Below are 25,761 nucleotides of genomic sequence, written 5' to 3' on the forward strand. Positions count from 1 at the left end.
GAGAGCTTATGTGCTAACAATGTCTTGCTGCAAAGAAGACTTGGTAAGTACAGTAAGAGAGCCTGCAGTGTTAAGGGATTGACAAGAGGTCAGAGGCACAGGTGGGTGATGGAAAAATCCCAGGAACGGTTGGCAGGTTGGATGTGCGTAGACAGGGACAGGACACAGGCTCAATGGGTATGACTAATGAGCAGGCACCAGTCGTCTCCACATGGGAAAGTGAGCTGTGGACACTATGTGAGGAGCTTTCTCATTTGTTTTTGTATATATTTTTTACTGGAGTTTGATTTGCCAACATATAGCATATCACCCAGTGCTCATCCTGTCAAATGCCCCCCTCAGTGCCCAACACCCAGTCATCCCATCACCTGCCCACTTCCCCTTCAACTACCCCTTGTTTTGTTTCGCAAAGTTAGGTGTCTCTCATGTTCTATCACCCTCACTGATATTTCCCACTCATTTTCTCTCCTTTCTCCTTTATTCCTTTTCACTATTTTTTATATTCCCCAAATGAATGAGAACATATAATGTTTGTCCTTCTCTGATTGACTTATTTCACTCAACATAATACCCTCCAGTTCCATCCAGGTTGAAGCAAATGGTGGGTATTCGTCGTTTCTAATGGCTGAGTAATATTCCATTGTATACATAGACCACATCTTTTTTATCCACCATCTGTCGATGGACACCGAGGCTCCTTCCACAGTTTGGCTATTGTGGACATTGCTGCTATAAACATTGGGGTGCAGGTGTCCTGCCGTTTCACTGCATCTGTATCTTTGGGGTAAATCCCCAGCAGTGCAATTGCTGGGTCGTAGGGCAGTTCTATTTTTAACTCTTTGAGGAACCTTCACACAGTTTTCCAGAGTGGCTGCACCAGTTCACATTCCCACCAACAGTGCAAGAGGGTTCTCCTTTCTTTACATGCTCTCCACATTTGTTGTTTCCCGTCTTGTTAATGTTCACCATTCTCACTGGTGTGAGGTGGTATCTCATTGTTTTGAATTGTATTTCCCTGATGGCAAGTGATGCAAAGCATTTTTTCATGTGCTTGTTGGCCATGTCTGTGTCTTCCTCTGTGAAATTCCTGTTCATGTCTTTTGCCCATTTCATGATTGGATTGTTTGTTTCTTAGGTGGTGAGTTTAATAAGTTCTTTATAGATCTTGGATACTAGCCGTTTATCTGAGATGTCATTTGCAAATATCTTCTCCCATTCTGTAGGTTGTCTTTTAGTTTTGTTGACTGTTTCTTTTGCTGTGCAGATACTTTTGATCTTGGTGAAGTCCCAATAATTCATTTTTGCTTTTGTTTCCCTTGCCTTCATAGATGTATCTTGCAAGAAGTTGCTGTGGCCAAGTTCAAAAAGGGTGTTGCCCGTGTTCTCCTCTAGGATTTGGATGGATTCTTGTCTCACATTTAGATCTTTCATCCATTTCGAGTTTATCTTTGTATGTGGTTTAAGAGAATGATCTAGTTTCATTCTTCTGCATGTGGCTGTCCAATTTTCCCAGCACCATTTATTGAAGAGATGGTCCTTTTTCCAGTGGATAGTCTTTCTGCTTTGTGGAGTATTAGTTGACCATAGAGTGGAGGGCCCATTTCTGGATTCTCTATTCTGTTCCATTGATCTATGTGTCTGTTTTTATGCCAGTACCACACTGTCTTGATGACCACAGCTTTGTAGTACAACCTGAAATGTGGCATTGTGATGCCCCTGGCTCTGGTTTTCTTTTTTAATATTCCCCTGCTATTTGGGATCTTTTCTGATTCCACACAAATCTTAAGATGATTTGTTCCAACTCTCTGAAGAAAATCCATGGTATTTTGATAGGGATTGCATTAAATGTGTACATTAACCTGGGTAGCATTGATAGTATCACAATATTAATTCTGCCAATCCATGAGCATGGAATATTTTTCCAACTCTTTGTGTCTTCCTCAATTTCTTTCAGAAGTGTTCTGTAGTTTTTAGGGTATAGATCTTTGCCTCTTTGGTTAGGTTTATTCCTGGGCATCTTATGCTTTTGGGTGCAATTGATCCTCTCAATAGATGCAGAGAAAGCATTTAACAAAATACAGCATCCATTCCTGATCAGAGTGTAGAGATAGAGGGAACATTCCTCAGTATCTTAAAAGCCTCTACATACAGCCCACAGCAAATGTCATTCTCAATGGGGAAACACTGGGAGCCTTTCCCCTAAGATCAGGAACATGACTGGGATGTCCACTCTAACCAGTGCTATTCAACATAGTAGTAGAAGTCGTAGCCTCAGCCATCAGGCAACACAAGGAAATAAAAGGCATTCAAATTGGCAAAGAAGAACTCAAACTATCCCTCTTTGCAGATGACATGATACTGTACATAGAAAACCCAAAAGACTCCACCCCAGGATTGCCAGAACTCATACAGCAACTCGGGAGTGTGGCAAGATAAAATATCAATGCCCGGAAATCAATGGCATTTCTATACACTAACAATGAGACTGAAGAAAGAGAAATTAAGCAGTCAATCCCATTTACAATTGCTCTCATTTGTTTTTTGTTTTTGTTTCTGTTTTAGAATAGATTTTTTATATAAATTTATTTTTTATTGGTGTTCAATTTGTCAACATATAGAATAACACCCAGTGCTCATTTGTTTTTTGAAGAGTAACATGAGAGCTTCTGAACCCTGTTTCTGTTAAGTTAGGAATGTTGCCACCAGGAGGCAGCAGCATACAGGATTACATTTTCTTTCTTTCTTTCTTTCTTTCTTTCTTTCTTTCTTTCTTTCTTTCTTTCTTTTCTTTTCTTTTCTTTTCTTTTCTTTTCTTTTCTTTTCTTTTCTTTTCTTCTCTTCTCTTCTCTTTTCTTTCTTCTTTCTTTCTTTCTTTCTTTCTTTCTTTTTTCTTTTCTTTTAGATTTATTTATTCATGAGAGACAGAGAGAGAGAGAGAGAGGCAGAGAAGACATAGACAGAGGGAGAGGCAGGCTCCTTTCAGGGAGCCTGATGCAGGTCTCAATCCTAGGACCCGGGATCACACCCTGAGCCAAAGACACACGGTCAACCACAGAGCCACCAAGGCATCCCTAGATGATCAGTTTCTTCTTCATATTCCTCTACAATTGATTCATCTACATCAGGGGGGAGAATCCTTTTTACTTTTTTTAAAGTGATGCCATCCACTGCCTTACACCCTGGTCACCTGAACTACCTCCAGGTTAGAATATACCTTGTTGATACCATCTCAACAATAAACTCAAAATGGATGAAAGATCTAAATGTGAGACAAGAATCCATCCAAATCCTAGAGGATAACACGGGCAACACCCTTTTTGAACTTGGCCACAGCAACTTCTTGCAAGATACATCTATGAAGGCAAGAGAAACAAAAACAAAAATGAATTATTGGGACTTCATCAACATAAGAAGCTTCTGCACAGCAAAAGAAACAGTCAACAAAACTAAAAGACAACCTATGGAATGGGAGAAGATATTTGCAAATGACATCTCAGATAAACGGCTAGTATCCAAGATCTATAAAGAACTTATTAAACTCAACTGCCAAGAAACAAACAATCCAATCATGAAATGGGCAAAAGACATGAACAGGAATTTCACAGAGGAAGACACAGACATGGCCAACAAGCACACGAAAAAATGCTCCGCATCACTAGCCATCAGGGAAATAAAATTCAAAACCACAATGAGATATCACCTCACACCAGTGAGAATGGTGAACATTAACAAGATGGGAAACAACAAATATTGGAGAGCATGTAAAGAAAGGAGAACCCTCTTGCACTGTTGGTGGGAATGTGAACTGGTGCAGCCACTCTGGAAAACTGTGTGAAGGTTCCTCAAAGAGTTAAAAATAGAACTGCCCTACGACCCAGCAATTGCACTGCTGGGGATTTACCCCAAAGATACAGATGCAGTGAAACGGCAGGACACCTGCACCCCAATGTTTATAACAGAAATGTCCACAATAGCCAAACCTGGAAGGAGCCTTGGTGTCCATAGAAAGATGAATGGATAAAGAAGTTATCATTAAAGCTGATAATTTGGAGCAATTGAGGCAGAGAGAGCGTGAACACCCCAGGCTTAGATACAGGTTCAGTTCAGGCAAACCAGGCTTGAAGTCCCAGCTCCGTCTTTGATTATGTGATCTCTGGGAAGTTAGATCAGCTTCTAAGCTGGTTACAATGGTTAAATGAAATATTTGCCTGGTCCAAGGGCGATAAGAGGGGGTTGTATAAGCATATCCTCTGTAGATCTTCCAGTTTCTCTCTAATAATTTGTTTCTATAAAGAAGCATTAAATCATATATATGAAATTAGAAACCCTCTGGATTTGTGCATAGCTCAAAGGCTTCAAGGTAGATTCATGACAAAGTTCCAGTTACTTCTCTCATGCCCATGACAACTTTACTTAGGGAATCATTTTGTAAACTGGCCTCTTTTACCACATCTTCTAAAAGGCTCCAATCTAGAAACTAGTACATAGGGTAGCTAGAAGGCATTGAGTGTGTCATTTCTGGGATTAAAAAAAATCAATGGCTCCTTACTGCTTAAGGAATAAAGTCCATGTTGCTTGGCCTGACGTACGAGGTCCACCTCACCATCCAGTCACGCCCCTGTGAACACCTAGTGATGTGCTCCAGAAGTTTTATCCAGGTGCTCCAGGGTGTGCTCCACCAGTATGAGGCATAATAAATAGTTTGATGGAAGACAGGTTAATACTCTGTGGATGCTGAATATATGCTGCTTTCATATAGTTTTATAGAATCAAGAGTTTTCCTTTTATTTTTACAGTGCTTTCCATTGCAAGGGAATCCTGAGTAGAAAATAATTTCCAAATAAAAAAAAGAAAATAATTTCCAGAGCTAATTGTCATGAGGAGGACTGAGAAAACCCAGTGCCGGTCCTGTGGGTGGGTCTTGGCTTGCAGAGGCCATGTTGGGAATTGCTCTTCTGGCCACACTGGTCACAGTGTTTTCTGACTTCGTGACACAAACTGCACTCCTGGGTGCCATTGCTCAGGCTTTGCCTCTGCCTCCAGTGGCTTTTCCACTTTCCTCACTCTCTCATCTATCATCCTGCAAGATCCTAACTCAAATGTAACCTCTTCCCTGAAGCTTTTCCATCCCCCCAGGAGCTATCACCTCTTGTCTGTGCTTGCTTCATGAATACTGTCCTTATCACTCTCAATCATTCAACACATGTTTGGATGGTAGAGCCATCACATCATCTTGTAATTAGATTATGTATCAGTCATTAGGCAGGATGCCGACTTTGCAGGACCATTTCCGAAATTTCTTTGTACTTCCAGAGCTTAGTGCAGAAGTGAGCACTAAGCACTAAGATGGAGTAGACTTTCCATCAACGTTGGCTAATTGAGAACTAAGAAACAGAAAATACAGATCAGAGTGCCATGGGCTATGAGAATCACAGCAGAAGACTATAGATGAGTCTGATGAGAGGAACAGGAAGGAAAAGGGGAATCAGAAGTGGAGAGTCTACTGTAAATCTCCAGAAAGCACATGGACTTTGGAGCCAAAGAACAGATTGTTCTGGCAGAAGTTGCCAGCACCCATTTCCCAGTAGATGTGGGCACCAGGATCCTTCGTCCCCAGTGCATTTCACATTTGTTATCATATCGTTTGGATTCCATCAGCAAAGCCACTAATCACTTTTTAAATTGACTGCAGAGTGGACATTAAAGGCCAAGGTGTTTGCCAGAAGGAAAAACAAACAGAACCCATGGATGTGTAGGAGCACAAGCTGGTACAAGGCTAAGAAGCCCACATGCCAACAGGGGGAAAGTGCAGGGAGATCAGGGTATAAAAGAGAGACTCAATCTCCCTCTGTCTGTTCCAACTCTTGGGTGTGCCACTGTGTCCTGTGTGTCTGTGGGCCACAGAAATCAGCACCATGAAGATCCTGGTCTTGGTTTTGGTTTGCCTACACCTCTCAGAGGGTGTGGAAAGGTGTGTATAGGGATTCAGCTTTACAGTGATATTCAGCCCCAAGGCAGCATCAGAAGCTGGGGAAGAGCAAAGGCCTTCCCCTGCAGATCTCATGGAAAAGCGGGCAGATTGTGTCTTGGTACATGAACCCCAAAACCACAGGGACCAAAGACTTAAAATGGATGATGATGATGATGATGATGATGAGTATGTAGGTGTGTGTGTGGTGTGTGTGTATGTTTTTAAAGGTACGTTGGTGTTTTGTTGGCTAAGAAAGAGGGATACAGGGCTCATGTCTCAAGTTTATAGGAGGGACTTTGGATAAACAGAAATTTATTCCTTGGAAACAATATGCAAGCAGGAAACCCCATATATACCTTGTAGTGGATTTTCAGGCTAGGAATGCTGCTGGAAATGCTGGAGTGACTGCAGTGGTCAGAACTCACTAAAATCCAGGAGGATTTCTTATAAGAGGCTCTTCTAAGAGGACTAGGGAGGTTTGGAAACTCCAGATCAGGTCATTGAAGGGATTGCTATAATGGAAAAGGTGAAGCTCACTCCTTTTGTTTGCCTATTCTCCACAGAATTATCCTGAAGAAAGGCAAGTCCATCCGCCAGGTGATGGAAGAGCGGGGTGTCCTAGAGACATTCCTGAGGAACCACCCAAAGGTTGACCCAGCTGCCAAGTATCTTTTCAATAATGATGCTGTTGCTTATGAGCCCTTCACCAACTACCTGGATGTAAGTGGAGGGGGAGGTAATGTCCATAACCTTTGGCTAATAAGCACTCTTGATACTATTTAGACCTCCCATTAGTCTGATTTTGGTCTTTTTACTAAACCTATGTCTCACCTTCCTATGGAAAGTATCTGGATAATTTTGAGTTGGTACCACTTGACACTATAGTATTTCCTTTCCTTCCTTCTTTCCTCTCATTACTGGCTCACTCTCTAAAGCTCTCTTTATATGGTTAAGAGATTCACAGTGACATATTCAAGTCAGTTGAGAGGGCCAGGAAGGAAGTCCAAGTGATGAGCTGCAGGGGAAAGAAGGAGAGCACGTGCAAAGCTGCCAGGCAAAATCTCCAGTGGCCCCAGCTGCTATATATCTTCTCTTTTGGAAACATACACTGGTACTCAGAGCAAGTATTTGAACATTCTTTAGGCTGCAGTGTCTGCTCAGGGCATCTCATCATACTGGTGTCCTGTAGGCTGTCTTTAGTGAGGTGTTACATGCGTGTCAGATCTAGAAGCCACCCTAGGGATTTCCTACTTGGACTTCCCCTTTCTTATAGATGTGTAGGAAGAGGCAGGTAAGTGACGTGGCTGGCCCGAATTCACTTAGAACTGAAACTGTGTCTCAGTGAAGTTACCTTTTTGCTTTCCATGCTACGTCTCATTCTAGGTTTCCTGGGGCCTTAGCTACTGCGTGACCAGAAGGAGAAGAATGGTGGGGAAATATCTAACACTGGAAGAGAAAGAGGGGTGTGTGTGTGTGTGTGTGTGTGTGTGTGTGTGAGAGAGAGAGAGAGAGAGAGAGAAATGGGGAGGATGGATGGACACTGGGAGTGAAGAAAAAAGTGATTGCTTCTCCAACTTTGCATGTTCTGGCACAGAATGATAAATCCATGGAGGTATTACGTGATACAATGTACAAAAAGCTTTGGAAGTGATATCGTCTTGCCAGACTCAGCTAGTCACAGGCTTGTAATTAGGGACAAAAATCGGAAATATTGAATATAGCTCCAGATAGGAAGGAAACCTTGTGGAAGGAGAAGTTATTAACTCCCCCAAGGAAGTGATTTGGACAAATGTTGCTTCTAGTGAGTCAACCTCTCCCTATTCAAGACAAGACTTGGCAGCTGAATGAGAGTGACAATCTTTTGTCTTTGCAGTCCTACTACTTTGGAGAGATCAGCATTGGGACACCACCACAAAATTTCCTGATCCTCTTTGATACAGGCTCCTCCAACCTGTGGGTGCCCTCCACCTACTGCCAGAGCCAGGCCTGCTGTGAGTATACCACCATCACCACCCACCCACAGATAGGAGAAGAGGGTGGGGCAAAGTCAGAATTGATCACAAACTCAGCATCAAAGTCCCAAGTTCCCAGTGCATACCCTTGATATCATCCTCCTTAAATTCAGACCATCTGGAAATCTTGCCTTGGTCTAGATTTCACAAGTACTACAGTTCTGGAGAGAGACAGCAGAAATAGACCAAAGCTTCCATTCCTTTCTACATTGTTCCCTTTCCTCAGCTTTCTCCTATTGGCCCCAATTCCTGGCACTTTTGTGTTGAGCAATCCCTTAGGAAATGGAAGGAATTAGGGCAGCATCTGTTTCCCAAGGGGACAGTCTTTTCGGGGCCACAGATTGTCTCCAGCATAAAGGATCTGAGGCTGAGGCCCAATCTCAGGCTTGGTCTGATGGTCTTAGGCCATCAAAGATAGATGTCCTCCAAGTTTTTTGGAAAGTGTATTGACATTAACATTCCATTCTAATCTTACACAGCCAATCACAACAGGTTCAACCCCAGCAGATCCTCCACCTACCAAAGCAGCGAGCAAACCTATACACTGGCCTATGGTTTTGGGAGCCTGACTGTGCTCCTGGGATATGACACTGTGACTGTAAGTGCTGTTCTCATACTTCTGTGGGTCTGCTCTTTGATTCCCCTTTTCTAGAGCCTTCATCTATCAGAGAGTCTCATGATTACTAAATAGGTACAAATTCCCAGAAGCTAATTGTGGGAAAGGATGCCAAAGGCCATCTAATTAAACCTTTCTCCCAAAACAAAAATTGCCACCTCTCCCCCAAGCAGTCCTGATCGCAGCAGACTCTACATTGTGCTTCCCTGTGACTGTGTTCCGTGTTCTTAACGTGCCCTCTGCAGCCACATGGAGTACATCTGCTTTCTTTTCCACATGATTTCACTCTAGGTATTTGAAGACTTTCCTTTCAGTATTTTCTTTTCTTTACATCAATCACCCACAGTTTCTATGTCATTTGTGCAGGTGGATTGTTCAATATAAAACCCGCCACTGTCCTTTCACTGTCCATGGAAGTGGAAACTAACTGCACAACACTTCCTCAATACTTGCACTCTTCTTTCCAAGACACACATCATTGAATGATGCTCTTGTTCTTTCATTTTACATACCCTACCCCATGATTGTGCTAATTGTGAAAGAAGCCAACCTCCTCTCCCAAAAAAGGGTCCTCTCCCAATAAAGGGTCTTAATTCCATTCTCTGGGCACCTACGTCTGGGAAGGATTTGCCCCCCTGAATTGTCAATCTTTTCTTTCTGATTGTCCCAGGTTCAGAACATTGTCATCCATAACCAGCTATTTGGCATGAGTGAGAATGAACCCAACTACCCATTTTACTATTCATATTTTGATGGTATCCTGGGAATGGCCTACTCCAACCTGGCAGTAGATAATGGCCCAACAGTCCTGCAGAACATGATGCAGCAGGGCCAGCTCACCCAGCCCATCTTCAGTTTCTATTTCTCTCCGTAAGTACCCTTGCCCTGGGTAGTTTTCAGCAAATGAGGTGCTGTGTGTGCCTTCAGGGCTGAGGTCTCAAAGTTTCCTGATACAATGAGTATAGGTTGCTCTATGAAATTCATGCATCTCTGAAATTTTATTATTTCATTTTGGAGGGAATTTTACTTTAAATACACTAGAAGTATTTTAAATTCAGGCCATAAACCATAAGATGATTCTTTTCTTTAAAATGAACTATAGTGTCTCAGATTTTGATGAATAAATTTAAAGTTATTTCATTAGCTTTGTACAATTGTAGAGCTATAAAACAAGCCTGGTGATAACTTGCTAGGAAAGAGAACAACAATGCAACGATATTGCAATATATGTCTGACTTTCCAAAGTGTTCTCATAGTAATAACGTCAAATAACATCTCAAAAATTCTGTTGGATTCTTTTTGCCAGAAAAGAAATTCAGGCTCAAACATGTGATCTATGTCAAGGTCACCCACTAACTCAATGTAGATATGAAGCCATGACTCAAATGCAAATATCTTGGTCACAAATCCAGTACTCTTCCTACTCTAGTAGCCTTGAGCTTTCATGGCAAACTTTACTCACTGAATCTTTTTTCCTGAACAACAATCCTCAGGGTGCTTGGTCCAAATGTCTTTCTTCAGTGAGTGGCAGGCCCAGAGTAGGGGAGAGAAGAGACCCAAATCCTTTTAATACTGTCTACTTATGAACTTTAAAAAAAACATTTGTTTATTTATTAGAGAGAGAGCATGAGCGCAGCGGGGCAGAGGGAGAGGGAGAAGCAGACTCCTCATGGAGCAGGGAACCTGATGCAGGGTTCAATTCCAGGATACCAGGTTTGTGACCAGAACCCCAAAGGCAGACATTTAACGAACTGAGCCAGCCAGGCACTGTGTCTAGTTACCAACATGAGCACGACAGGAGTATCCTCTTGACTGCACACTAGATCTCATTCTCTCTCTCTCTCTCTCTGTCAGGCCCCATCCCAGGTGCTCCCTGAGGTATTTCTTCTTGTTCTCACTCTGACCCCAGGAGAGTTTCTCTGGAATGCTTTGATAGTTTGTTTTCACAGGCCTAGTTTCCAATTCCATCTCCTCTTTTATGGGAATAGTCTGTGTTTCCAGTTCTCTGATATTCTGGGTGTTCCTCTGAGCAGCCTCTTCTCCCTTGTGCCTTGAGCCTGGTAGAGTCTGAGAGCAGGTCAGAGGATGATACCCCTTGTGCTGTGGTTCCTCTGTGTCTGAAAGACAGAGGGATAGTTAAAGCGGAGGGAGGAGCTGCCTGAAACTATGTGAGTTATGGGAAGAACTTGTGCTCTTCTCCTTTTCTCCCCAGCCAACCAACCTATGAGTATGGTGGAGAGCTCATCCTGGGAGGTGTGGACACACAGTTTTATTCTGGTGAGATCGTCTGGGCTCCAGTCACTCGGGAAATGTACTGGCAGGTTGCCATCGATGAGTAAGTACAGAGGAAAATTCCTATGGATTGTGGATACCCCTAGGGTGTTCCTCCAGTGTGACAATATTTCCTGTTCTTGCATTGGCACAAACTTCATAAAGAATCAGCAAATCCTCATGCTCATTATTCCAGGAGCTCAGTAGACTCTGGCATCTAGCTCTAGACTAAACTTTTTGACTTGTCATTGAGCCTTGTCATGCCAGCAGGTTGGCATTCCTAGACTTCTGTGAACCCATGTCTTTGTTCCCTGAAGCTTCATTATCTCAAGTAGCACAATCTTTATCAAGTCCTTCATAAGTAAGAGTAATAGCTGTCATCGATGTTTTCTATGTGCCAGATACTGTGCTAAATATTTTATATATATTATTGTATGTGTATTTCACTGCAGCACTATAAGGTGGTCAGTAGTATATTTCATTGCACAGATAAAGAAATCAGGGCTCAGAGGTTAAGTAACTTATCCAAAGTCATACATTTCACAAATTTCCAAATTTGAGCCCAGGGATATCTGATCCATAGCTCAGGACTATGACTCAGTTACTTCTACACTCCAGGCCTTCAGGAAATCTCCATCACTGCCAATTAAAGATACACTTCTTTGGCCTATACTCAAGACCATATATAACAGCAGGGCACTTCCTACGGGTACAGCCTTCCCACCACTTCCTGATGTGCAGCACAGACTTCACCATGTCCTTACACCTTGCCATGACTCTCTTGCTGCTTCTCTTTTGACTATATCACCTGAAGTGCCCCCCTCATGTCCTGGGTGCATCCTTCTGAGCCCAGATGAAGTCCTCTCCCCCTCGAAAAGGTCTCTTAGGGGCCCAATCTCTCTTTCAGTCCCATAGTATTACTGGCGTGTATCCCAACTTGTATCTCCTCATTTCAGGGTAGCCACAGGGACACCAGCCCAATGTGCATGAATAGACAGGGAGATAAGCAGTTGAATATCTGGCAAGTAGTTTTCTGTGCCTGGAATAGAGGGGTCTTGTCACTTGGACCAATGGCACTCACCCTTTAAGCATCTCTTCTCTGAAAAATCCTTGTCTGACCGACTACTTCTCACACCCATAGTAGATCAAGTCCCTCTTCTCTGGCCTCCTTATTTTTTTCATGGCACTCACCAGGACTACAATTAAGTACCATTTGTGTGTTTCTGTTAGGTTTGTGGTGTCTATCTTGTTCACCATTATATCCAAGTGCCTTGATTCACCAACCGTGCTCAAAATATAAATGGAGTGAAGAGGAAGGGTAGAGCTGCAGAAAAAGCTGAATGAGGAATCAGGAACTGAATCACATAGGACTAGATTATGGAGATCATCAGCTGCTGTCCTATCGTGTTGTGCCTCATGTACGGTGTTATCTCATGTCATTAGAATGCAGTCTTTGAACACAGTGAATACAATTTACTCCTCTTTATATCATCATAATTCTTGTAAGAGTGCCTTTTACATAGTAGATGGCCAATGTGTATTTATTAAGTGATTACCAGTGCTAGTTACATTTGGCACTATGTTCTGGGCCTCATATAGGCAGAGTAAAGAGGATAAGACACAGTCCCTACCTCCCCAGTGCTTTCAGTCAGAGCTGGAGGGGTTACCAGAGCAAAACTGAGAATATTACTCCAATAGTCACAAAGACACAGAATTATTACATGGAATACAGTGTCAAGATATAGCCTGGATTTTTGGAAGTGGCATATTTTCAGAGCTGTAGGGTTGGACATTGGGGTGAATGTCAGACTTATTTATGGCAAAAGTGCCTGACCCTCTCTTTAAAAAAAAAGATTGAAAGATGAATGGATAAAGAAGATGTGGTTTATGTATACAATGGAATATTACTCAGCCATTAGAAATGACAAATACCCACCATTTGCTTCAACGTGGATGGAACTGGAGGGTATTATGCTGAGTGAAGTGAGTCAATTGGAGAAGGACAAACATATGGTCTCACTCATTTGGGGAATATAAATAATAGTGAAAGGGAATAAAGGGGAAAGGAGAAAAAATAAGTGGGAAATGTCAGAAAGGGAGACAGAACATGAAAGACTCCTAACTCAGGGAAACGAACTATGGGTGGTGGAAGGAGAGGTGGGCGGGGGGTGGGGGTGACTGGGTGATGGGCACTGAGGTGGGCACTTGATGGAATGAGCACTGGGTGTTATTCTATATGTTGGCAAATTGAACACCAATAAAAAATAAATTTATTAAAAAATAAATAAAATAAAAAATAAAATAAAAATAAAGATTGAATGATTTCAGAGAGAGAGAGAGAGAGCAGGGTTAAGGGGCAGAGGGTGAAGAGAATCCCATGCAGACTCCACACTGAGCATGGAGCCTGATGCAGGGCTCAATTTCCTTTTTTTTTTTTTTTTTTGAAAGCACAAACAAGGCCAGTTTATTTTACACAGACTCCCGAGGTAGTTAATGTGGGAAACAGCAGGCTAGTCATTAAAACCCTCTCTGGGGTTAGTTCATTCAGCACACATCTCATTCACGCTCACGAGGCCAAAACGAGGTCAAAATGAGCACAAATCAAGCCCTGGAGAAGAATCCAGGCCATGGGCAGTGTCTCCAAGCTCTGGATCCCAATTTCCCTAAAACAGCTCAGCAGATTCCAGTGAAGGTAAGAGAACTTTATTTTGATAAAAATGTCCTCTTGAAGCCGGCCCTTTCTCCCATCACTAGAAAGCAGCCTTATCTGTAAAAAGCAATCCATTTATTTAGACATACTCTTTTTAGGCAACTTTTTAACTTTTTCCACCGGTGTAGGACCACTCTGTACTTTTCACTTTCCGTTTTCTCCTCCAACACTTTTTTCAGAAGAACTCTCATGACGTCTCTGTTTCAGCTTCTTTATACTCTCCAATTAGAAGATCCAATGTATCTCTCACTTTTACCGTTCTGCTTTTCTTCCATAATTTTTCCCCATTCAGCCTGAGTTCACCTTTGTAGAATGCATCTTCTACTTTGTTTCTTCCAACATCTAGGCCTGTCTTTAAGATAACATCATACCGGAAAGACTGCACTACTTTTTCCAGGTCTTTATAGTCTTTGACCACACTGGGGTCATCCTCGAGCTCCTCTTCCTGCTCACTCATCTCATGATCACTCTCTTCATCAGAGTCCTCTTCCTCTTCGGCCAGGGCTCAATTTCCTGACCCTGAGGTCATGACCCAGACTAAAACCAGTCAGTCTCTTAACTGACTGTGTCACCCAGTTATCCCTAGAAACACCTGACTCTTTTTGTATTGGTGTTCCCCTCAGGTTTCTCATCGGTAACCAGGCCACTGGCTTGTGCTCTCAGGGCTGTCAAGGCATCGTGGATACAGGAACCTTCCCACTGACTGTTCCTCAGCAGTACTTGGACTCCTTTGTGAAGGCAACAGGAGCCCAGCAAGATCAAAGTGGCAATGTGAGTACCCAGAAGAAAGGTTCCTCGCACATCCAGGCAGCCTCAGCATAGGAGCCTGAGTGGAATGAGTTCATGAGAGACAAGAGGAAGAAATGGTAGAGAACTGTCCCCCTGGTCAGATATAACAGGTGGGGAACACCATGTTCTTTCAATCATGAACCCTCAACGCAAGAATGGGTATGGGGAGGGAATAATACCAACTCCATACCATAAGTATGGGCTGAATGGTTGTCAAGAGGGGTGACTATTCCTGGGCAAGCCTTACGAACACATCTCACCTTGATGTGGCCACTGTCATTTGACTATATGCAACAGAGCCAGGCATATTCCATTTGTCCATTCCACTTGGGTTTTTTTCTTGTCTAGGAGTTCTCCTTTGGCTTTTACTCTGTGCAGCCTCCTGTGCCTACCCCAGATCCCTTTATATACACTTCTGTAGTTTGCTCCTCCTGCATGCAAGAGTCTAGTATAGTCAGAGTAAATCTTGATTCTTCAGTGTGTGTGTGTGTGTGTGTGTGTGTGTGTGTGTGTGTAGTATATTGACAGGTACACACAAGTGTGGGTATGAATTTTCAAAAGCACAGTTCCACAGGGTGTGCCCATGCTTCTCTGTAAGTGGTACATTCTGGCAGTAGAATCCTGTGATCTGAAAAGAGTCTAACTCATTATGGCCATAAAAGTACAACCAAGATCTTGGAATCTTGGAGCTGAGATGTGTTCAAGGAGGCCCAGGAAAGCGGAAGCACCTGGTCAGTGTTGTGCCTGTGAATTGGGCTTTGCCTTCCATGCTCTCAACCAACGTCTGCTGGAAGGTCAGGAAGATGGCTTCACTGGGAAAGGGGAACTCAGGACCTTTGTCTGGGCCCTCAGTCCCCTGCCACTCTACAGTTCTGCTTATCTTCTCTCTCAGTTTGTGGTCAACTGCAACTCCATACAGAGCATGCCCACCATCACCTTTGTCATCAGCGGGTCACCTTTACCTCTGCCTCCATCTACCTATGTTCTTAATGTATGTATACACCCCAGGCTCCATGAATATGGGATTGGATGACCCAAAATGCCATTCTGTGTCCCAGCTCACATCTGGGCACCTATGGGAAGTCATCAGTGGCAGGGCTGAGGGTGAACAAGAGGCCAGAGACCCTATAGGTGTCATGGAATATAGGGTGGGAAGTTCCTGTGGGGAAAGGCCTTTCCATTTACCTGGTTATATCCTCATGTTCTTTGTATTTTTAGAACAATGGCTACTGCACACTCGGGATTGAAGTCACCTACCTGCCCTCTCCCAATGGGCAGCCTCTGTGGATTCTGGGAGATGTCTTCCTCAGGGAATATTACACAGTCTTTGATATGGCTGCCAACAGAGTGGGTTTTGCCCTCTCTTCCTAGACTAGCAAAAGGTAGCTGTCTCCATCCTTCCAGCAGGACTCTGGGGTTGCCCTACTGTTTCTCTGGTCTGACAGAAGCATTTTGGACTATCTGACCCTTCTGTGCACTAGTCTTTTTTTCCTGCAACTAATAAATTAAGAATCTCCAAAAATCCTTGCTGTTCCTTCCAAATGTCTTGTGTTCTGTTTATAGTAGTTTCTTCTAAATTGAGTTAGCAATAGCTCTTTGGGAGAATCTGTGAATTGACCAATGGGAAAGGACATGGAGCAAAGGTTTCTGAGTGAGGACGCACAGCACAGACATTAAGGACACAGTAGTACCTACATGAGGTACTCTTGTAGAGGTGACCAGTCCTCCCAGCACTGGCACTTCCAAGACAATTTTCACTCCGTTCTTAGAAAAGAATGTGAAACAGAGTAGTCTCTAACTCAAGAATATTAAAGAAGAAAAAAGTAACCTTAGAGAATGTTTCAAACTGGCTCTCTGAGGAAACAGATCAGAAAATGGTAGTTTTTCTTGAAGGGAGTAGCACATTTTTAATGAATAGTTTCTGGTATTTTCACAGGCCCCATTCCTCCCTGCTTAATACAGATGGTCTCAAGCTGTTCGCATATACAATTCACCCGCCTGGTCCTGAAAGTTTTTGAGTTTTGAAACCCAGTCTCATTTTACAGTATAAGAAGGAGAGGCACAGACCTGTTATCATACAGGTAGTGTTAAAATCAGATCCAAAACTGTGCATTAAACATTTTTTTAATTCTGTTGTTATATAATAAACTCTGCTACATGTTAGCCATGGGGGCACACAATTACAAATGAGGCATGGCGTTGGCACACTAGGAATTTTCTAGCAAGTACAACATATTGCTCTTGAGCATGTTTCCTGTCTGAAGTAAGCCCAGTAGCTGAACTCACATTCCATAATAGGTTATGAACAATCATCTGCAGTGGTTTCTTCTAATGCAGTAATGCTGCCTTTATGGAGTTAAAACTGGTATCGCTCTGGAGTTCAAACTTGTTTCAAGAAATGTAATTAGAAGGACATACCTGGAAAGAAAGATGCAAAGAATTCTCAACCCAGATGTGTGCGGGTGGTGGTGATGGATGGAGGTATCCATTTTTCTACACTGTTGGCATCATTCCCCTCCACCAACCCATAATGAAGTTGATCTTAAGGAGTTGGGTAATGTCTGCACTTTGGCCATTCCTTTTTCTTTCCGTTGTGTTTCTTTTTATGCGAGATATGGCCTTTTTTTGGTCAGAGAGAAGGGAGCTCAGTTCAGCCCCAATTCACCTGCATTCTCATCCCTGCCCTGTCAGCCACTGTTCCTGCCTCAGTATCACCTCTATTCATGCTCTGGTGGTCGGCTGCAACTATAGAGTGCAAAGATCTTGAGATGGAGATATGATTGCTAGAAACTCTCATGAGTAAGCTGAAATTCATCAGCAGGGACTGTCCTCAGCCACTGGAGCAACATAAGGTATTGGTAAAGCCAAAGCTAGAAATTCTCTGCTCCTGGATTCTAGAAACTAGCAACCAAGAGCAGCTCTCCACAGCTTATGGTCTATTCCACCTTGTCTATCATTGTAGGATGGGGACAAGATTTATTAATGTGTGATTGTTTCCCACCTTCCCACTCTGTCCCCATCACACTAATAAAGATCTTGTCTGTCTGATTCCTGTTTCTTATTTATGTTATATGTATACAGACTGAGGGACTGGAGAAGGAAAGAGAGAGAGAGAGAGAGAAAGAGAGAGGCCACTAGGTCAAAAAAGGTAAAAAGAGGAGGAGTAAATGAGATTTTTAAAAAGCTGGAAGGGCACTTGATGGGGATGAGCACTGGGTGTTATTCTATATGTTGGCAAATTGAACACCAATAAAAAATAAATTTATAAAAAAAGAGCTGGAAGGCAACAGGGAAGAAAGAAAGAATAGAAATTATAGGTGGGGGAGACGAAAATAGAAACTTAGAATTTGGAATTTCTTGGGGGAGATGTTCCACACCAACATATCTGGGGGAGCATGTAGGAGGAAGATTTTGAGAAAAGTTGCATATACTTAAAAATTAGGATGTTTTTTAAAAATTGAGAGATTGATTTAGAGGACATGAGTAGAGGGAGGGATGAAGGGAGATGGAGAGAATTTCAGGCAGATTTTCCCCTGAGCACAGAGCCCGTGAGGGGCTTATCCAAGACCCTGAGATCATGGCCTGAGCTAAAATTAAGAGTCAGATGGACACTCAACTGACTGAGCCACCCTAGACCCCACAGATTAGAGACTTTTTAATGTTCTGCAAGAGACAAAAAAGATTGGAATTCCTTTTAAATTATTTTTGGCAGATATAATGTGTTTTTTTTAAAATTTATTTATGATAGTCACAGAGAGAGAGAGAGAGAGAGAGAGAGGCAGAGACACAGGCAGAGGGAGAAGCAGGCCCCATGCGCACCTGGGAGCCCGACGTGGGACTCGATCCCGGGTCTCCAGGATCACGCCCTGGGCCAAAGGCAGGCGCCAAACCGCTGCGCCACCCAGGGATCCCCTATAATGTGGTTTTTAAATGTAATTCATGCAGAAAGTGGCCACATGGACCCTAGTCTATGTTTGGGTTACACTTGTAAAAGTATTCTAGAGCTTTTATTTCTTATGTCATCACTACTTATGAAATATCATTCATTTGTTCATAAAGTATTTATTGAAATGTCTTTGTGTAAGTAAAATCTTCCCTGGTCCTTGACATCTTTTTGCATCTCCTCTGCCTACCCTCTCAACAGCTATGAGAGGTAATTACTGCTCCTTTCCTCCTCCCACAGCACTTTGTACCTCTGACATTGCACTACACAATGCACTGTATTTTACTCATCGCACATCTGTCTCCCCAACTCAATTATGATCTAGAGGAGAGAGACTTTATTATTCTCTTTAAGTCCCCAGATCTGACATGTCTTCTGACAACAAGTGCTTAGCAATTATATACCACCAAATTCATGATGATACAAGTGACATAAGTGCTGTTACAGTGAATGGTGCCCGAGAGTGGCAGGAAAGAGGAAGGTATCACAAAGGAAAGCATGCTAGATTTCATCTTGAACTATATGCAGGAGGGACTCACTGAGTAGAAAAAGTTAGAAAAGGGATCTCATGCAGAAATCAGCATAAGAACAGCAAAGAGGCTGGAGAATTTGTGTAAACAGCGAGTGGCAGGATATCTCAACTGGCTGGACACAAGGCACCTGAGAGGATAGCAGGAAATGAGGCATCCAAGGTGGGTTGTGGCCAGATGGGAAGGGTCTTGCTAAATGTCTGGACTTGATTCTCCAGTCAAGGGGCCCCATAACGGGTTTTAGCGGAGGAGAGACCTACGATATTTGAGGTAGAGGGCTCTGCTGGCAGGGCTCCTCTGCTGTTGACCAGCCCTCCGCTGGGCTCCCCCAGAAACTCAACTCCAGATAGATGCATAGCCTTTGTTCCCTGTGGAGCATCTGCTCTAGAACTCTGGACATTTTCCTAGGTTCATAATCATAGCTGAAAGACCTAAATAGAAATGAAAGACCCCTGTGTATCTGACCCAGATATGATATCAGAATTCAAAGAGTGAGGTTCTCTGTGGATTGCTAGAAAGTACTAAAGGAACAAAATACAACATTTCAAAGACCTAGAGGTGTGTTCCAGCAATTCAGGCATCCCCTGAATAGATCTAGACTTGGGCTCTGCTTCTGTAGCTTCTGGACCAGTAGAAGAGGTTACTTCAATTCCTGCTGTATCCCCAGTCCCTGCCATTGTGCCTGACACATGGTTGGAACTCAATTTATATGATAAGTGACAAGTGACATAGATGAAGGATTGGGAGATATGGATATTTTTTAATATTTTATTTGAGAGAGGAGAGGCAAGATGGCGGAAGAGTAGGGTCTCCAAATCACCTGTCCCCACCAAATTACCTAGATAACCTTCAAATTATCCTGAAAAATCTATGAATTCAGCCTGAGATTTAAGGAGAGAACAGCTGGAATGCAGCTTGGAGCAGCTTGGAGGGGCTCCAGCAGTGGATCCGTGGAGAGGGGGCTGCTGCGCCGGCCTGGGAGCAGCTCGGAGGGGCTCGGGCAGAGGAAGAGGCTCTGTGTGGAGGGGGCTGTGCGGCTGCGTGAGCAGCTTGGATGGGCTCGGGCGGCGGCTCCCTGGAGGGGACTGTGCCGCCGGAGCCGAATCCAGCGGCGCAGGCTGGGAGCAATGGGCGCCGGGACACAGCCCAGGATCCGGCCTCCCTCCAGGACAGGCAGAGGCCAGGAGGGCACAGGACAGCAAGATGCTCCTGCCCCGAGCTGAGCAGATCAGCGGCCCAGCCCCGGAGCCTCCAGGTCCTGCTGACGAAGAGCTCTGTAGTTACTGCGGGAGCTGACTCCAGGGCTGGAGAGCTGGCCGCCGCCACTGTGGTTGTTCCTCCTGGGGCCTCACAGGGTAAACAACCCCCACTGAGCCCTGCACCAGGCAGGGGGCAGAGCAGCTCTCCCAAGTGCTAACACCTGAAAATCAGCACAACAGGCCCCTCCCCCAGAAGACCAACTAGACGGACAAGTTCCAGGGGAAGTCAAGGGACTTAAAGTATGCAGAATCAGAAGATACTCCCCCGTGTTTTTCTTTTTTTTTATTTGTTCGCTTCCCCCACCCATTTTTTTCCTTTCTTTTTTTTTTCTTTTTTTTCTTCCCTTTTTCTTTTTTCTTTTTCTCTTTCCATTCCTTCCTTCTCTCCTCTCTTTTTCCCTTTTCCCAATACAACTTGTTTTTGGCCACTCTGCACTGAGCAAAATGACTAGAAGGAAAACCTCACCTCAAAAGAAAGAATCAGAAACAGTCCTCTCTCCCACACAGTTACAAAATCTGGATTACAATTCAATGTCAGAAAGCCAATTCAGAAGCACTATCATACAGCTACTGGTGGCTCTAGAAAAAGGCATAAAGGACTCAAGAGACTTCATGACTGCAGAATTTAGATCCAATCAGGCAGAAATTAAAAATCAATTGAATGAGATGCAATCCAAACTAGAAGTCCTAACAATGAGGGTTAACGAGATGGAAGAACGAGTGAGTGACATATAAGACAAGTTGATGGCAAATAGGGAAACTGAGGAAAAAAGAGACAAACAATTAAAAGACCATGAAGATAGATTAAGGGAAATAAACGACAGCCTGAGGAAGAAAAACCTACGTGTAATTGGGGTTCCTGAGGGCGCCAAAAGGGCCAGAGGGCCAGAATATGTATTTGAACAAATCCTAGCTGAAAACTTTCCTAATCTGGGAAGGGAAATAAGCATTCAGATCCAGGAAATAGAGAGAACCCCCGCCCAAAATCAATAAAAACCGTTCAACACCTCGACATTTAATAGTGAAGCTTGAAAATTCCAATGATAAGAGAAGATCCTTAAAGCAGCAAGAGACAAGAAATCCCTGACTTTATGGGGAGGAGTATTAGGGTAACAGCAGACCTCTCCACAGAGACCTGGCAGGCCAGAAAGGGCTGGCAGGATATACTCAGGGTCCTAAATGAGAAGAACATGCAGCCAAGAATACTTTATCCAGCAAGGCTCTCATTCAGAATGGAAGGAGAGATAAAGAGCTTCCAAGACAGGCAGGAACTGAAAGAATATGTGACCTCCAAACCAGCTCTGCAAGAAATTGTAAGGGGGACTCTTAAAATTCCCCTTTAAGAAGAAGTTCAGTGGAACAATCCACAAAAACAAGGACTGAGTAGATATCATGGTGACACTAAACTCATATCTCTCAATAGTAACTCTGAACGTGAACGGGCTTAATGACCCCATCAAAAAGCACAGGGTTTCAGACTGGATAAAAAAGCAGGACCCATCTATTTGCTGTCTACAAGAGACTCATTTTAGACAGAAGGACACCTACAGCCTGAAAATAAAAGGTTGGAGAACCATTTACCATTCGAATGGTCCTCAAAAGAAAGCAGGGGTAGCCGTCCTTATATCAGATAAACTAAAATTTACCCCGAAGACTGTAGTGAGAGATGAAGAGGGACACTATATCATACTTAAAGGATCTATCCAACAAGAGAACTTAACAATCCTCAATGTATATGCCACGAATGTGGGAGCTGCCAAATACATCAATCAATTAAAACCAAAGTGAAGAAATACTTAGATAAAAATACACTTATACTTGGTGACTTCAATCTAACTCTTTCTATACTCGATAGGTCTTCTAAGCACAACACCTCCAAAGAAACGAGAGCTTTAAATGATACACTGGACCAGATGGATTTCACAGATATCTACAGAACTTTACATCCAAACTCAACTGAATACACATTCTTCTCAAGTGCACATGGAACTTTCTCCAGAATAGGCCACGTACTGGGTCACAAATCAGGTCTGAACCAATACCAAAAGATTGGGATTGTCCCCTGCATATACTCAGACCATAATGCCTTGAAATTAGAACTAAATCACAACAAGAAGTTTGGACGGATCTCAAACACGTGGAGGTTAAGGACCATCCTGCTAAAAGATGAAAGGGCCAACCAGGAAATTAAGGAAGAATCAAAAAGATTCATGGAAACTAATGAGAATGAAGATACAACCATTCAAAATCTTTGGGATGCAGCAAAAGCAGTCCTAAGGGGGAAATACATCGCAATACAAGCATCCATTCAAAAACTGGAAAGAACTCAAATACGAAAGCTAACCTTACACATAAAGGAGCTAGAGAAAAAACAGCAAATAGATCCTACACCCAGCAGAAGAAGAGAGTTAATAAAGATTCAAGCAGAACTGGGCAGCCCCGGTGGCACAGCGGTTTAGCGCTGCCTGCAGCCCAGGGCGTGATCCTGGAGACCCTGGATCGAGTCCCACGTCGGGCTCCCTGCATAGAGCCCGCTTCTCCCTCTGCCTGTGTCTCTGTCTCTCTCTCTGTCTCTATGAATGAATAAATGAAATATTTAAAAAAAAAGATTCGAGCAGAACTCAACGAAATCGAGACCAGAAGAACTGTGGAACAGATCAACAAAACCAGGAGTTGGTTCTTTGAAAGAATTAATAAGATAGATAAACCATTAGCCAGCCTTATTAAAAAGAAGAGAGAGAAGACTCAAATTAATAAAATCATGAATGAGAAAGGAGAGATCACTACCAACACCAAAAACACAAACAATTTTAAAAACATATTATGAACAGCTATACGCCAATAAATTAGGCAATCTAGAAGAAATGGACATATTCCTGGAAAGCCACAAACTACCAAAACTGGAACAGGAAGAAACAAAAAACCTGAACAGGCCAATAACCAGGGAGGAAATTGAAGCAGTCATCCAAAACCTCCCAAGACACAAAAGTCCAGGGCCAGATGGCTTCTCAGGGGAATTCTATCAAACGTTTTAAGAAGAAACCATACCTATTCTACTAAAGCTGTTTGGAAAGATAGAAAGAGATGGAGTACTTCCAAATTCTTTTATGAGGCCAGTATCAACTTAATTCCAAAACCAGACAAAGACCCCACCAAAAAGGAGAATTACAGACCAATATCCCTGATGAACATGGATGCAAAAATTCTCAACAAGACACTAGCCAATAGGATCCAACGGTACATTAAAAAAATTATTCACCATGACCAAGTAGGATTTATCCCCGGGACACAAGGCTGGTTCAACACTTGTAAAACAATCAATGTGATTCATCATATCAGCAAGAGAAAAACCAAGAACCATATGATCCTCTCAATAGACGCAGAGAAAGCATTTGACAAAATACAGCATCCATTCCTGATCAAAACTCTTCAGAGTGTAGGGATAGAGGGAACATTCCTCAACATCTTAAAAGCCATCTACGAAAAGCCCACAGCAAATATCATTCTCAATGGGGAAGCACTGGGAGCCTTTCCCCTAAGATCAGGAACAAGACAGGGATGTCCACTCTCACCACTGCTATTCAACATAGTACTGGAAGTCCTAGCCTCAGCAATCAGACAACAAAAAGACATTAAAGGCATTCAAATTGGCAAAGCAGAAGTCAAACTCTCCCTCTTCGCCGATGACATGATACCCTACATAGAAAACCCAAAAGCCTTCACCCCAAGATTGCTAGAACTCATAAAGCAATTTGGTAGCATGGGAGGGTACAAAATCAATGCCCAGAAGTCAGTGGCATTTCTATACACTAACAATGAGACTGAAGAAAGAGAAATTAAGGAGTCGATCCCATTTACAATTGCACCCAAAAGCATAAGAAACCTAACCAAAGAGGTAAAGGATCTATACCCTAAAAACTATAGAACACTTCTGAAAGAAATTGAGGAAGACACAAAGAGATGGGAAAATATTCCATGCTCATGGATTGGCAGAATTAATATTGTGAAAACGTCAATGTTACCCAGGGCAATTTACATGTTTAATGCAATCCCTATCAAAATACCATGGACTTTCTTCAGAGAGTTAGAACAAATCATCTTAAGATTTGTGTAGAATCAGAAAAGACCCCGAATAGCCAGGGGAATTTTAAAAAATAAAACCATATCTGGGGGCATCACAATGCCAGATTTCAGGTTGTACTACAAAGCTGTGGTCATCAAGACAGTGTGGTACTGGCACAAAACAGACACATAGATCAATGGAGCAGAATAGAGAATCCAGAAGTGGACCCTCAACTTTATGGTCAACTAATATTCGATAAAGGAGGGAAGACTATCCACTGTAAGAAAGACAGCCTCTTCAATAAATGGTGCTGGGAAAATTGGACATCCACATGCAGAAGAATGAAACTAGACCACTCTCTTGCACCATACACAAAGATAAACTCAAAATGGATGAAAGATCTAAATGTGAGACAAGATTCCATCAAAATCCTAGAGGAGAACGCAGGCAACACCCTTTTTGAACTCAGCCACAGTAACTTCTTGCAAGATACATCCATGAAGGCAAAAGAAACAAAAGCAAAAATGAACTATTGGGGCTTCATCAAGATAAGAAGCTTTTGCACAGCAAAGGATACAGTCAACAAAACTAAAAGACAACCTACAGAATGGGAGAATGTTTGCAAATGACTAATCAGATAAAGGGCTAGTTTCCAAGATCTGTAAAGAACTTATTAAACTCACCACCCAAGAAACAAACAATCCAATCCTGAAATGGGCAAAAGACATGAACAGAAATCTCACAGAGGGAGACATAGACATGGCCAACATGCACATGAGAAAATGCTCTGCATCACTTGCCATCAGGGAAATACAAATCAAAACCACAATGAGATACCACCACACACCAGTGAGAATGGGGAAAATTAACAAGGCAGGAAACCACAAATGTTGGAGAGGATGCGGAGAAAAGGGAACCCTCTTACACTGTTGGTGGGAATGTGAACTGGTGCAGCCACTCTGGAAAACTGTGTGGAGGTTCCTCAAAGAGTTAAAAATAGACCTGCCCTACAACCCAGCAATTGCACTTCTGGGGATTTACCCCAAAGATACAGATGCAATGAAACGCTGGGACACCTGCACCCCAATGTTTATAGCAGCAATGTGCACAATAGCCAAACTGTGGAAGGAGCCTTGGTGTCCATGGAAAGATGAATGGATAAAGATGTGGTTTATGTATACAATGGAATATTACTCAGCCATTAGAGACGACAAATACCCACCATTTGCTTCAACGTGGATGGAACTGGAGGGTATTATGCTGAGTGAAGTAAGTCAATCGGAGAAGGACAAACATTATATGTTCTCATTCATTTGGGGAATATAAATAATAGTGGAAGGGAATACAAGGGAAGGGAGAAGAAATGTGTGGGAAATATCAGAAAGGGAGACAGAACATAAAGACTCCTTACTCTGGGAAATGAACTAGGGGTGGTGGAAGGGGAGGAGGGCGGGGGCTGGGGGTGAATGGGTGACAGGCACTGAGGGGGGCCCTTGACGGGATGAGCACTGGGTGTTATTCTGTATGTTGGTTAATTGAACACCAATAAAAAATAAATTTATTTAAAAAAAGGTTTATATGACATGATTCTTTATAA

At 42.9% G+C, this 25,761-nt stretch overlaps 2 protein-coding genes and 1 pseudogene across 6 annotated transcripts in view; 1 reads left to right on the plus strand and 2 right to left on the minus strand.

Annotated features, from left to right (window-relative positions):
* Window positions 1-25,761, minus strand: part of LOC112679081 (protein pitchfork-like) — an 83,328-nt gene that overhangs the window by 35,022 nt on the left and 22,545 nt on the right. The window lies entirely within an intron of this gene.
* On the plus strand, window positions 5,812-15,891 carry PGB1 (pepsinogen B1). Its single transcript, XM_049110976.1, has 9 exons — window positions 5,812-5,971; window positions 6,535-6,691; window positions 7,845-7,962; window positions 8,463-8,581; window positions 9,270-9,469; window positions 10,812-10,934; window positions 14,204-14,351; window positions 15,262-15,360; window positions 15,588-15,891. The coding sequence occupies exons 1-9, from the start codon at window positions 5,916-5,918 to the stop codon at window positions 15,738-15,740; spliced, it is 1,173 nt and encodes a 390-aa protein (XP_048966933.1). The 5' UTR covers window positions 5,812-5,915; the 3' UTR covers window positions 15,741-15,891.
* LOC112679028 (mitochondrial transcription rescue factor 1-like) lies at window positions 13,323-14,085 on the minus strand (annotated as a pseudogene).

Source organism: Canis lupus, chromosome 6 (genome assembly GCF_003254725.2).
Source record: "Canis lupus dingo isolate Sandy chromosome 6, ASM325472v2, whole genome shotgun sequence".
NCBI lineage: Eukaryota > Metazoa > Chordata > Mammalia > Carnivora > Canidae > Canis > Canis lupus.